The sequence below is a fragment of the Echiichthys vipera genome (genome assembly GCF_963691815.1).
Source record: "Echiichthys vipera genome assembly, chromosome: X".
NCBI lineage: Eukaryota > Metazoa > Chordata > Actinopteri > Perciformes > Trachinidae > Echiichthys > Echiichthys vipera.
This window is the reverse complement of record NC_139825.1, coordinates 35,123,271-35,137,189: the sequence shown is the minus strand read 5'-3', so window position 1 is coordinate 35,137,189 and position 13,919 is coordinate 35,123,271. Positions and strand designations below refer to the sequence as shown.

At 41.0% G+C, this 13,919-nt stretch overlaps 1 protein-coding gene across 1 annotated transcript; it reads right to left on the bottom strand.

The window, feature by feature from the left end:
* Positions 1-1,908: 1,908 nt before the first annotated feature.
* LOC310965534 (protein unc-119 homolog B-like) lies at positions 1,909-10,152 on the bottom strand (the record flags this gene model as incomplete). Its single annotated transcript, XM_083939198.1, has 5 exons — positions 1,909-2,021; positions 6,605-6,777; positions 7,889-7,988; positions 8,939-9,052; positions 9,915-10,152. The coding sequence occupies 5 exons, from the start codon at positions 10,150-10,152 to the stop codon at positions 1,909-1,911; spliced, it is 738 nt and encodes a 245-aa protein (XP_083795324.1).
* Positions 10,153-13,919: the final 3,767 nt, after the last annotated feature.

Genomic DNA, 13,919 nt, shown 5'->3' with positions numbered 1-13,919 from the left:
CTGGAAAAAGAGATGGTAACAGAGAGAGGCTGAGAAAGATCAAGAGATGAACACAAAGATAGGAGGAAACTGCCTGAGAAAGAATAAACAGAGTGGCTCAGATTTTGGTTTAAATCCCACAAGACTCCAAAAATGGATGATCAAAGTATAACAACAGCAACAAACTGAACAAATTTCCTAATTTATTGCATGCTATGGTAGCTCATCACATGTCGCCTATAGAAAAGTTATTATGTGGAATTTAAATATCAGTGTGAAAACAAAGTCATAAACGAATATAAAGGGGTCATGTGCGATCAAGTTTGAAGCAAATACCATACACAAATGTCAACATGTTCTTAAAAATATAAGCCACTGCTGTGATCTTTTCCACAATCAAACATGAAACTTAACTGAAACCAGTGACACTCATTTATAACTTAGGTATAACTCCTCCTAGTGGCCACCTTTGTAACTTCTAAAACTACCAAAATTCAGCTTAACTTCCTGCAACCTGAGAAATGAAAGACCACACCTTTTGTATCTGAAAATGTACATTTATTTTTCTTTTATTACTTTATACAAACTATATATATATATGTATATTATTATTATTATTATAATTTTTACAAACACCACCTTAAACCCTGAACACCAAAGTTTACAAAATACAAAGAGGAAGTACACTATCTAACCAAAAAGACCACTCAGTTTATTTCAGACATATTCCAACTTGTTTTTGATGTCTTAAGATGTGCGTGATAAGGGAATGATTAAAAACAAAATGAAAAATAACATTAAGTACACCTGCCCTTTTCATTGGACCAAGTAAACTTCTTCTTATCTATTTTCCCACAGTATATCTGGTATTAAATATTCCATTTCTTACAAATCTTTTCCCTTTTTTGTTTTCTGTATCAACACATGCATCGTGATATCATAACTTATGAGTTATTTCTACTTGAAATTTTCTTTTTGACTGTTGTTCATCATATGAGGTCAAGGGTTACAGTTGCATTGGAGTTATCTGATCAAATCTGATCCATTTCCAAGTTGCTATCAAGCAGAGAAAACTGGAAAAAACAAACAAAGAAATTGTCAATCAAAATCTTTTACAGTACTGTTTGTTGTAAGTGTGTGTGTGTGTGTGTGTGTGTGTGTGCGTGTGCGTGCGTGTGTGTGTGTGTGTGTGTGTAAGTGAGAGAGGAGAGAGAGACGGGGAAGGGCTTGCAGGAGTGACCATATGTGTTTGACAGGAGTGTTTTTGTGGATGCTTTGGCTCTTTCTCCCCCGATATTGTCTGGAGTGGATTGTGGAGGCAGTAGCTCTGAGAACAGCTGCCTCTGACAAACACTGCGAAACACTATGTGTGTCACTTGGGAATTGAGTTTGTTTGTGTGTGTGTGTGTGTGTGTGTGTGTGTGTGTGTGTGTGTGTGTGTGTGTGTGTGTGTGTGTGTGTGTGTGTGTGTGTGTGTGTGTGTGTGTGCGCGTGTGTGTGTGTGCGTGTGTGTGTGCTGAGGGGGTGGTAGGACATTTTTAAAATTGCTAAGAGGAGACTACCCATCTATCTAATAACCATTTGGTCTGTTTGAGATGTCACATGGCCACTAGAGTGATGTTCATAATTAAAAACTGATAAATGAACCTGTTTTTAACCTTTTTCTAACAGAAGCTTCCTGTTTGTATGTCAGGGCAGAGACTGATATTAACCTCCTCCTATCAAATACCCCCTCCCTCTGAAAATGATCCTAGTGAATTGCAAATCGTCTTTTAAGCGTCTGTAGCTGCTTTTGTGTGTAAGAGTGAGGGATGTATGTTCAGCTATGTGCATGCATGTGTGTATATAATATGTGTGTGTCTATGAATGTGAGTACACGTGTGTGCATGCTCATGTTTGTGTGTGTTTTTGCATGATAGCAGGCAGATATCACTGTCCTCCGTTATAAGCATAGTCCGCCTTGTTGTGCATGACCAGTCTGTTCTCCACAAAATAGAAGCTGTCTGACCGGGTCTCATAAGGACACTCCACCATCTGACGGACTGAAAAACAGACCACATATACATGTCATGCACTCCAACAAAGCTTTTTTATTTTTAAAAAAAAGTAATTAGAATCAGTTGTATTAAAACATGAAATGATCACATCAGAATTATTGAATAGGCATCTGAAACTATTTGTTTTGATTCACACCATTGCAAACAAGTGGCAAAAGAAAAACAAAAATAACAAAATCTACATATACTCAAGAACAATCTTACGCACATTTGAGTGCTCACATGTTTGTGCAAATCAGATAGTTATTGCGTTTTCTTCAATTATAGAGTTGTATAATATTTAATGACTTAAATTGCGATACTATTTTTAGCATTAAGAATATTTTTTAAGATTTATTTTAATTATTTTTACAAATCAATGTGGTCTTCTTCTTGTGGTACAACATGCAGCAAAGAGCTGGACCCGGACCCCTGACACAGCAGTAAGAATACATCCTACAGCACATGCTTTACCAGGTAAGCTAAACAGACACAGGTAATATATGATATTATACATATCTACTACTATCTACTAACATGACAGCTGTTTTGGCTTTCACTTCTTGCAGAACTGTTTAAGGGCACACTCATACTGTCCATCCGTACCCTGCCCAAGCACGTTTCTGTGGCGGTTCTGACGTAATTTTATGTGCGCCTGTTCGGACATAGAAAAGGACATTTAAAACAATGGCGGCGAAAGGTTCACGTTGGTGTGATGCGGAGGTGGAGTGTTTACTGCAGATTTGGTCGGATGAAAATAATCAAAAACAGTCGACAAGACGCACAAAAACCCTGAGGTCTATGGAAAGATTTGTAAACAAAGCGACGCACCGCGATGACGCCGATCAATGCGCGTGAGGTGTTACGGCGTGATGACGTATAGGCAGGCAAGAAGCATTCCGCCGAGGCCCAGGCAGTGTGAGTACAAACAGGCCTGGCCCGCGGGGGGAGAGGGAGAGGGGGACAAGTACCCTAAAGCCCGGGGCACGGTACGGATGGACAGTGTGAGTGCGCCCTAAGTTGGATTTTTTTTGTCCAGTGCTTCACTCTCTGTAGGCTTTCATTTGGACATTCTTGACTTGAATCTCTCAACTTTTCTTTTCTATTTCTGTGTGTTGCTGTTTGCGCACAGCCCTGCAGTGTCATGCCCTTTTATGGAGATTGGCATGGCGTTTACCTATGCTAATTAGGATCATCCAGCATGCGCTTTCAATTTTAAATGCGGTTTATCATTATAAGAACAGACGTAGGAACAATTCAGCGTTTTGAGAACAGGTCACAAATCCGACGTAGACTTTTCTCAGGCCTTTTCTTAAGAACAAATTTAAGAAAAACCTAGCAGATGTATGGTGAATGAGATCCAATAATATCACAAAGCAATCAGCGGCAAAACCAGTTAATTAGGAAAATAATGTATTAGCAAATATGAATGGCACTATAGTTGTTGTCACATAACAGAAATGGTTTTATAATAACGTTTTATGTGAAGGCATTAAAGAACAGTTTCAGATTTATTTATGCCTGTCTTAATGCTAACATGCATATTATGTACAATGAAAGAGTCACTGTAATCATTCCTCCTCTATGACACAGTCCACTCCTGAAACACAATGCAGAAACACACAGGACAAACTACACAGTCCATGTTCTGTGAAGCCTGAGCTAATATGAGGCTTCAGCAGTCTAAGTTGTGGGTAGATATATATTTAGGATGCAGCAGACAGAGAGATACTTCTTGTTGGTTGCATGCAGGTTTACATCTGGGACACAACACTCACAATAAACTTAAGATAGATAACAGGGAAGGAGATACCCATTTGATATGGCAATTTTATAATGCTGCAACCTCATATTAGCTTCGGCTAAACGTTAGAGTGCATTTTTGGACTACTGTGAATTTGGCTCCTATTAGGAAGGGATCCCTTTACGGCCAGTACGGAGCAGAGGAACAGACAACTTTTGTATGTACACATGCCATGTAGGTAAGGTTAAGATGGTCCTATTTTTATCATTAAGACATACCAAAATTAGATCATCTACTTGAACTTATTATTCAAGTGTTCACAAGAATGTGTACAAACAGACACACTCCAACAGACATTAAGACACGTTAAGATTATTGAAGTTGCCCACGAATACATGAAAGGGGGTTGAATGGGAAAATTACGGCGTAACTCGACCTCCAGTACAGTAGGTAGCGCTCCGTCTGTTCAGCTTTGTCAAAATCACAAGCGGGGGTAAATGACCAACTTTTGGACAGAATTACGACCGAAACAGGTCTTCTTAGTAGTGATGTTAGTTGCCATGGCGAAGTCCTCCCTCAGTTTAAAGATAACGCTCAGCGCTCGGCGCTGTTACTTCCTGGTTTATTTCCGGTTCAGAAACCACTGCCTCACTCGGAGTGGGGAGGGGGAGTTATAACCTAACCCCCGGTGCATGCATTAAACTGTTTTAACAAACATTTCATAGCCTCCAGCTCCTTGTCAGATTCCTCTCATGATGTTAACCCACCTACTCAGTCCCTCGCCAGCCCTGCCACAGGTAGCCAGGATTTCTCTTTCTCCCCCTTCTCTGTTAAAGAGGTTCTTATGGCCTTAAAAGAACTAGACCCTCAAAAATCAGCAGGTCCAGATAACCTCCCCCCTTACTTCTTACGTTTGTCTGAGCACATTATAGCTCAACCGGTATCCCACATTTTTAATCCAGAGCAACATTATTCCTGAAGTGTGGAAAACCTCTTATGTGCTCCCTCTCCTGAAAGGGGGTGACCGCACTTTATTGGATAATTACAGACCCATCTCTAAGCTCTCTATTTTAGCAAAAGTGCTTGAAAGGCTGGTGATGACCAGGTCAAGGATTACCTGAGCCTGAACAATATTTTATCTCCTTTTCAATCTGGCTTTAGGAAACAGCATAGTACTGCAACTGCTGCTATTAAGGTGATAAATGATATGTTGGTAGCCATGGATGCCAAGAAATATTGTGCGGCTCTTTTTATCGATCTTTCAAAGGCATTTGATACAGTCAGACCATGCAGTTGGCGGGTTTTCTAACTACCTTTCCAATCGTAAACAGTGTGTGCAGTCTGATGGCCTTTACTCCGAGTTCCTAAACACTGTAAACGGTGTGATGCAAGGTTCTGTCTTAGGACCATCTCTCTTTACCATCTATATAAATGAGGTGGGCCAAAATATGAATGCATCTGTACATCTTTATGCTGACGACACCGTTGTCTATTTTTGTGCATCTTCTGTTGACCAGGTGTTCACTGACTTGCAGTCTGCTTTTGACACCATTCAGGCGCAATTATTCCAACTAAGGCTAGTCCTAAATGCAGGTAAAACCAAGATGTTGTTCTTTTCTAATAAAAGGAAGGTACCTGCTGTTCTACCCAGAATTATGTCTGCTCAGGGTATCCCCATTGAGTCCGTGGCCACTTACAAATAGCTAAGCATCACAGTGGATGATAGCCTTTCTTTTAAATGTCATGTTGACCAGTTACTGAAGAAATTGAGGTTAAAGCTGGGTTTTTTCTTCAGAAATAGAGCCTGTTTCTCTTTTAAAGCCAGAAAATGTATTGTTGCGGCCACTTTCTTGCCACTCCTGGATTATGGGGATGTTTTATATATAAATGCCTCTGCTCACTCCCTGCAACTGCTGGATGCCGCATATCACAGGGCCTTGAGATTCATAACTGGCTGTAAACCCCTCACACATCACTGTACATTGTACTCTCTCACAAACTGGTCTTCACTCTCCATGCGCAGAACCACTCACTGGTATTTATTTGTCTATAAATCCATTATCGGACTGCACCCCTCCTATTTGTCAATGTATCTGGTACGGAATCAGTCTGATCGCAGCCTCCGGTCCCTGGACTTCATCTCGTTTGCCGTCCCGTCAGTCCGTACTGAGCTTGGCAAGAAGGCATTGCTCTACGCTGCGCCTGCAACCTGGAACAAGCTCCAGCACAGGCTGAAGCTGTCCAGCTTTATTTCTTTAGGGGACTTCAAACTGCTTGTAGGAAGGCTGTTGAGACAGTCTGTGGGGGTCTGCACTTGTACATAACTTAACTTGAACTTGTTCTTTGCCCTTTGTGGTAATATTTTACTGTTTTACTGTTTGTGTTCTGTGTTGTGCCTCATGTATGTTCAGTTAGTCTGTAACTTTGTGTTTTGCTGCTGCCGACCTGAACAGGTCTCTCTTGTAAATGAGACCCTGGGTCTCAATGAGATTTTACCTTTATAAATAAAGGTTAATAAAACGAGGGTCATAAAAATGCATGCATCCACTATATTTTGGATAAAATTGTCCAACACACAGCTTAAATACTGTATATTAGGATGAACAAAACTGTCACAAATGCTTAGCGTAAGAGATTGAAGATGTTGTTGCCCATGTGGGGTGCATATCCCTCTATCACAAACATCTTCATCCCCAAATCATGAGCTGAGTTATTAACTACTTTTTACTTTTGTTAAGCCTTTAAGGAGATACTATTCCTTTTAACTGCTGATCCATTATTTTGTTACTTGGATCGTACACAGATTACATGAAACAAAATTCAGTCTGTGGAAAAGACGACTCACCCAGGCTCTCAGACAGCTGAGGGAACTCATAGATGTGCTCACAGGTGTTACGGCTGTTTGGGATACAGAAGCCAAAGTCAAAGTCAAAGCTCTTCAGCAGGTGATCACGAAAGTAGTGCCTCTCGATCATGCGGAAGTTGTTTAAAGGCCGGTTTCCAACAGTGAATTCCACCCTGATTGAATGACACCGAGAAAAGGGAGACTCAGAAGCCTGTGAATATTCTCATTTGTTCAGGTCATTGTTATCCCCAAAGAAATTTAAGTCAAAAGCAACTGGACTTGGTTATTTGTCGGGGAAGACGTTTCACCTCTCATCCAAGAGGCTTCATCAGTTCCTGTTGAACTCCTTCAAAGAAATAACACAGAGCCATTGTTTAAGATATGTGGACGACACATGGGTTGAAATCAAATCCAAAGAGGTGCAAACTTTTACCGAACATATCAACTCAGTGGACATAAACATCAAGTTCACCAGAGAAGAAGTCAAGGACAACATTGGGGTATACACAAAACCCACTCACACAGATCAATATCTACTGTTTGACTCCCACCAACCCCTGGAACACAAGCTTGGAGTTATCAGAAACCTGCAACACAGAGATGATAATGTACCCACCAGCTCACAGGCCCAAGGGGAAGAACGCAAGCACCTGAGAGGTGCCTTCACAACTTGTGGTTACCCCAGCTGGACCTTTGTGAAAAAGGCTCCTGCTTCCAGAAAGAAAACCAAACGGGTTGAGAATGAAAAACAAAACAAGATAAACAACATAATCCCATATGTGGCTGGGGTATCAGAGAAACTCAGGAGGATCTTCAGCAAACACTGCATCCCTGTGTATTTCAAACCCAGTAACACACTCAGACAGAGACTAGTACATCCCAAGGACAGAACACCACACACCCACAAAAGCAAACTGGTTTATGCTGTCAAATGCAACGACGAATGCAAAGATCTCTACATTGGAGAAACAAAACAACCACTGGGCCTGTGAATGTTCTCATTTGTCCAGGTTATCGTCACCAGTCCTAGCCTGGTCAGATGCGTACATGAACCTCTTGGATGAGAGGTGAAACGTCCTCCTAGACAAACAACCAAGTCCAGTTGCTTTTGACTGAAATTTCTTTGGGGAGACTCAGAAGTTACAACAGTAGGTCTGTTTTTGTGTAATTACAATATTATTACAATCATATCAATCTGAAAGTGTCAGTGTTTCCTTTGTGTGTGTATGGAACAGGTGAGTGTGTTTTCCTTAGGTGTGTGTTGATGATGTGTGAGTCACTCACGTAGCTCCCACAGTCCTCAGTCGCAAGAAGGCTGGGGTGAACTGGTAGCGTACAAATCGGCCTGCGCTGGCGTCTGCCTCTCTGTTCTCCTCGTCATCCTCTGAGATCCACAACATAGGACAGAGCCATTTGAATTAATTCACATTGAGGAACATGATTGATCAAATAACCATGTGTGTTTCTGAACCTGACCACATGCCTAGAGACATTTGTTTTGCAATAATAAAAGTTGTCAGCGGGTCACTAAGAGCGCACTCAGCGCACTGAGTCCCTGTGTGGACCATGAATAGAGCATGGACTGGTGGCTGGAGAGGGGCCAGTTCATCTCCTGGGCACTGCCGAGGTGCTGTTGAGCAAGGCACCGAACCCCCAACTGCTAGGGGCTCTGGTCACTAGCAGCCCCCTCGCTCTAACATCTCTCCATTAATTGCATGTATATAGGTCCTGTCTGTGCATGTGTGCATGTGTGTAACATGAATAACAATAATAGAGTGAAAAAAAATTGAATTTCCCCGTTGCGGGACTAATAAAGGAATTCTTCTTCTTCTTCTTCTTCTTCTTCTTCTTCTATAAAGCAGGTCAAAGCACTCTATAAATACTGGGAAGTATCAAAACGCTCCATCGACAGAGAAATGCACACATCACGTATTCAGAAACTGTGCCTTTAAACAAGCCATCACGACTTCTGTACAGTTGTGATATCCAAACTATACTATGTCTAGGTAGAAAATGCTGCTACAGTGCCGTTACAGTCGTTCCTCGCCTGCAATGTTGTTCAGAGACTCAGAGGGCGCAGATGTGGAAGACTTCACTGACCAATAAGAGCAGACTTGGAGAGGGGCTTATAGTCAGATAGACATTATGAGAAAAATAATGTTGCTTTTTTAACATTAAAGCATGTAAATATGTTCGAGTAGAAACCCAGCATTCAAGTATGAACCTGAAAATGAAAATAATAAGGGACCTTTAAGTGCTCAGAATCCAGGTACTTCACAGTCAACAGCCTCATTAAAGAACAAATGCTAAAATAAAGGAGGAGGCTGATTTTACCTGTATGTGTGGGTTTGGTGATCTCAAACAGGACAGTGCTTGTCTCCAGGTCTCTGATCTTAAAGCGTACAAAGTCAATGTTATAAATATTGTCCTCAGGTTTACAGAGGTACCCTGCAATAATGAAAACAGATTTCAGGAGTTAAAAACACTGAAATGATCTCCAGGCCATTGTAGTTCATGTGTACACCCTGAAGCACAAACAGGCTGCTTTGACATGCACAAAGATAACATGCAAAACACTGTGCTTCAACACTCATGACATAGTTTTGTTTGCACACAAGCAACTTTGCATACACCAGGATACATATGCACCTTAATCATAAAATAAGATAAGACAATGCTTTTATGGTTGCTGAGGAGCTACTGTGGCATTACAGAGATATGCAGGAAAATGAGCATGTGTGAAGCCAACAAGAATATACTGTATTATATGTGTTTAAAAAAAAAAGACAGATAGATTAAACACACTGTCATTAACAGTGGCCTTGTCTTATAAGAGGGCGATGGACATAGATGAGAATATAACATTTTGTCATTGTTGTTATCTTATTCAGGCCATACCAAGGGACTTGTGATGTCACAGTGCTCTGTGAGGTCATTCTGTATCTGACATTTTTGAAGCGTCTGATGTTATAAAATGATCCCATGTCACAGACGCATCCTACCATTAAATGAAGTGCCTATTGAGCTGCTTGAAAATAAAAACTGTTTTACAGCCTACCTGACTGCATCTATAACAAGATGTCAGATTCTCAACTGTAACAGAAATAATGTAATGCCGTCTTCGTAATGTCCCCATTTTCACAAGACAGCTTTATAAGCCTGCCCAATTGGACGTAATTGCTATATTTGATGTAACATGTATTTTGTAGGTTGTAGAGACTCGCTTACAATATGTTTAGATACTTAATTCAGCACAGGAGAGCACATAAACATCATAAGTCTACTTTAACTAACAACAAGAGACTCAAACCTCGCGTAGCCACCCGCAGCCCTAACACATCCTCAGGCGTGATGTGTCCACTTTGTGTCCTCAAGTCTTCCTCCGTGACGGGCCTGCTGTCCACCTGGCTCCTCCGGGACTTGAGCCTCTTCAGAACCCCTCCGCCGGGTTTGCGGTCCCGCGGAGGAGCCGCAGTGCTGTGCCCTCCACCGCCGCCGGAGACATTTTCAGCAACAGGCGCGTCGCTGCGGGCTTTGGCTCCGCTCATCCTTGACTCTCTTCGGTTTCCCTGTGTTTTTAACAAGCGTCTTCTGTCTTCTCCTCTGGTAAATGTTAGGAGAATAAGATGGCGTCGTAGCGATAGATGTCGAGTGTCGAGAGAACTGTCTGTGAACGGTCAAGCTCTTGTTTTTGTAAGCGCATGCTGTGCAGTTGCCATGACAACTCGTCCGGTGAGCTAGAGGAGGGAGTGATCGGGAGTGATGTGGTTCCTTGAACTGTCCACCAGGGGGCGCTGCTGGGAGACCCTTCAGCTCCACAACACATCTTGGAAATAATAATAATGATAATAATAATAATAATAATAATAATAATGATACTACTACTACTACAACATTTACTGCTACTACTACTACTACTAATAATTATAATAATAATAATAATAGTGCCGTTTCTGACACATTTCACCGCCTTGGTAGAAGACGAAGCAGCAAAGCGTGATGGCGTGACGTCACATATGCGACATGAAACGTAGTCTTTCTCATTACCCTTTTTCCAGAGACCTTCACTGAACAATCCAACGATAAAATGTCAAACTCTTTACATTAAAACATATCATTTAATTTCACAAACATCATGTGTGTAATCCAGGACATATAATGCCTGGGACCAGAAAATAATTGTATTGTATTGTATGATTGTACTGGTGTCTATGGAAATTGTATTCATCCATAGACACCAATGTAATTTTTTTCGGAGTTGAGTTCCCATGGGCTCTGCCGGAAGGGGCGGGACTTACAAGCGTGAGCAACACATTAGGCCACGCCCCCCATCCAGGTGAAATCAAACTACAGGCTTTGACTGGCGATAAATACGAACCCTGCCAATCTGTCCTGATTTCGCCTATTTTACGTTAACCTGTCTGGAAACCTCCTGCAATGACTAACGTTAGTCAAGCAGACAGCTATATTACTTAATTATTATTTATTATTATTATTATTATTTATTATTATTACTTATTTATTATTATTACTAAGGCAGGGCCTAGGGTTGCTAATTTCTATGGGTCTGTTAACATTAGGGATTGACCGATATGGATTTTTTAGGGCCGATGCAGATACCGATTTTTTTTCATTTATCAGCCTTAGCGGATGACCGATACAGACAGCCCAATTTTCTTGAGCCGATATTTGGTTTTTCTCCCTCAATTTACATCTTAAAAATTACACAATGATGATAACAAATGTTACAAGTCTCAATTTAAAAAAAGGAACATTTATTGAACTGAAAGGCATCTGCAGCAACCAGGAGTGCCAGGAGTGGACGCCTGTCTGTAAATAATGCAGGGAAAAAAATATCAGCGAACGCAGCAGCCCACATCAGCCAATACTGAAACACCTAAAAGACCCAAATATTGGCTGAAATTATCATCCGGCCGATGTATCGTCTATCACATTGTACCAGCAAATAGCGGCCAGCATTGCGGGGTTGCCAGAGTTGTCTGTTGTTTGGCGCAGCTACTGTAGGCTGGCACTGGGTGAAATGGTTATTTTTCCCAGCAGCTGAGTGGCCGAAGACGGGCAAAAACCAGAGTCAGTATAAGCCAAGCATTCACTCGATGGACTGAGATAAAGGAGCTAAACAGCATTAAAACGCATGGCAAAATGGCTAAGTTTCTCCTTGATGTGTTTACTTAGCTGTAACAGCCAACGGTAACTGTCGGTCAAACTCCTCTGCAATACTTGTTTTTATGGTGCGATTTGCCGGAGGGGATTGGTTCAAACGGGCTCAAACAGACTCCGGTCTCCTGTGGGCTAGTGGACCATGTCTGACGAACCCAGCAACCTGAGTGCTGGAATTATTTTTTGTTGTTGCAACTATGATCTTGAGACACTAGATGGCGGTGTTCTGCTCATTCTCCATATTCAACCTTTAACTTAATAAATAATAATAATAATAATAATAATAATAATAATAATAATAATAATGATAAAGTAGATTATGATTGTTGTCGTTGTCGTTGCATTGAGACAATTATAACTCAGATACATTTCTTAATTAGCCGCAATCCCAATGTAAATAAAATAAAATCAAAATGTGAGCAAGGTAGTTTTCATAGTGTAAAATATTAAACCCACAAACCACTGATGAACAACATGTAAGCAGCATTTTACTATAGTAACTGGTTGAGGTGCAGCTGTGCTACACAAATGCAATTTTGCATGTTGTGTGATTTGAAAGACAATTAGCCTGCTCAACACACACACACACACACACACACACACACACACACACACACTCTCACACACACTCTCACACACACACACACACACACACACACACACACACACACACACACACACACACACACAGGTGAATTAGTCAATAAAGTTTATTCATCAGATTTGCTGAATAGCAGACTTGTGTGTGTGATGTTTCCTGTCCTAAAGCCCAGGCAAGGCAAATTTAACGCAGGTGTTATGCAAATGAAGGTTTAGTGTGTGAGAGCTGATGGACACTTCCTGCTGTTCAGATGCCCCAGGAAGCCTCAGCACTTTCCATTAAGCAGTGAGAGCTGCATGAAACTGTCTCCTTTTAACTTTTGTGTAAAGTAGATTTTCTTCTCAGTGAGAACTTGTTAATCCAGTCCATTAAACAGCGTACTTCTGTCAAGCTACAAGGAGTTTACATGGTACTTCCGGTCCAACCTTTCCAAATCAAAGGGACTTTTTTAACCCTATCTAAACATAAAGTTAATTTCCAATCACGACGAGTCACTAAAGTCTATTCATTAAGTTCATTTTTTCCGGGTTTCCCTGATTATATCAGACAGACATAGCTTTTCAAATTACCTTGGATAAATTGCCATTAAACAGAAGGTTCAGTCCTAGTCCTTGGGTCATTTGGTCCGATTCTGAAAGCAAGTCCCATTTTTTCTTGGGCAAGTCAAATCAAGTCGAGCCCTTAGTAAAGGCAAGTAAAATCAAGTCACTTTTTCTGCTCCCTCAAGATACTGCAGGAAGACTGTAGTGCCTCCATGGTTGAAAAGGCGTGTTAAAGTGCCCTCAATAGTGACGAAAGCGAGAGGAAGTGCCTTATTGGCTGCCATTTACATGTACAAAAAATTATTGGGTGCCCCTTCATATAATAAATGATGTGCCCTCAAGAGCAAGAATATGGCAAACAGAAAAAAGCATGTTGGGGTTAGCTTATTGGGTGCAGACATTACTCTCTTTGGTAGCCGACGAACAGGGAATGCGAAAGAGGCGTTGCTTTCATGTGGCGTCACTACAAACAGCTACATTGGGTTGTACTTAAATCGTAAAAGTGTAAAAGCGATAGTATAGATATTTACTTAATTAAGGATGAGGACTCTTTCATCATACATGATGCGTCATAGCTTTTTGCACGCGGGTGGGGCCCCATGTTGTGCAGAATTGCCCTTTTTATTTTTTCGCCGCTGCCCTTCCACAGTCTAAGTCCGCCACTGATCCAGACTTCTCAGATCGACTGGGACAAGTCTGCTTTTTTATGCACCAAATATCTGGAACAAACTCCTAGAAAACGGCAGGTCTGCTGCAACTCTCAGCTCTTTTTAATCAAGACTGAAGACTTTTTGGTTTGCCTGCTGCCTTTCAGTAAACTAAACAATTTATTAACTGCTTATACTGCACTGTTACTTCTATTCCTTTGACATTCTTGGTTTGGTTTTCATTTTTAATTTTATTTGCTTGTTTTTTTATAACTATTTTATCTGAATGGCATTTTATATTTAAATATAATTGTATATGTGTTTATGTCCAATGTGTTTAATGC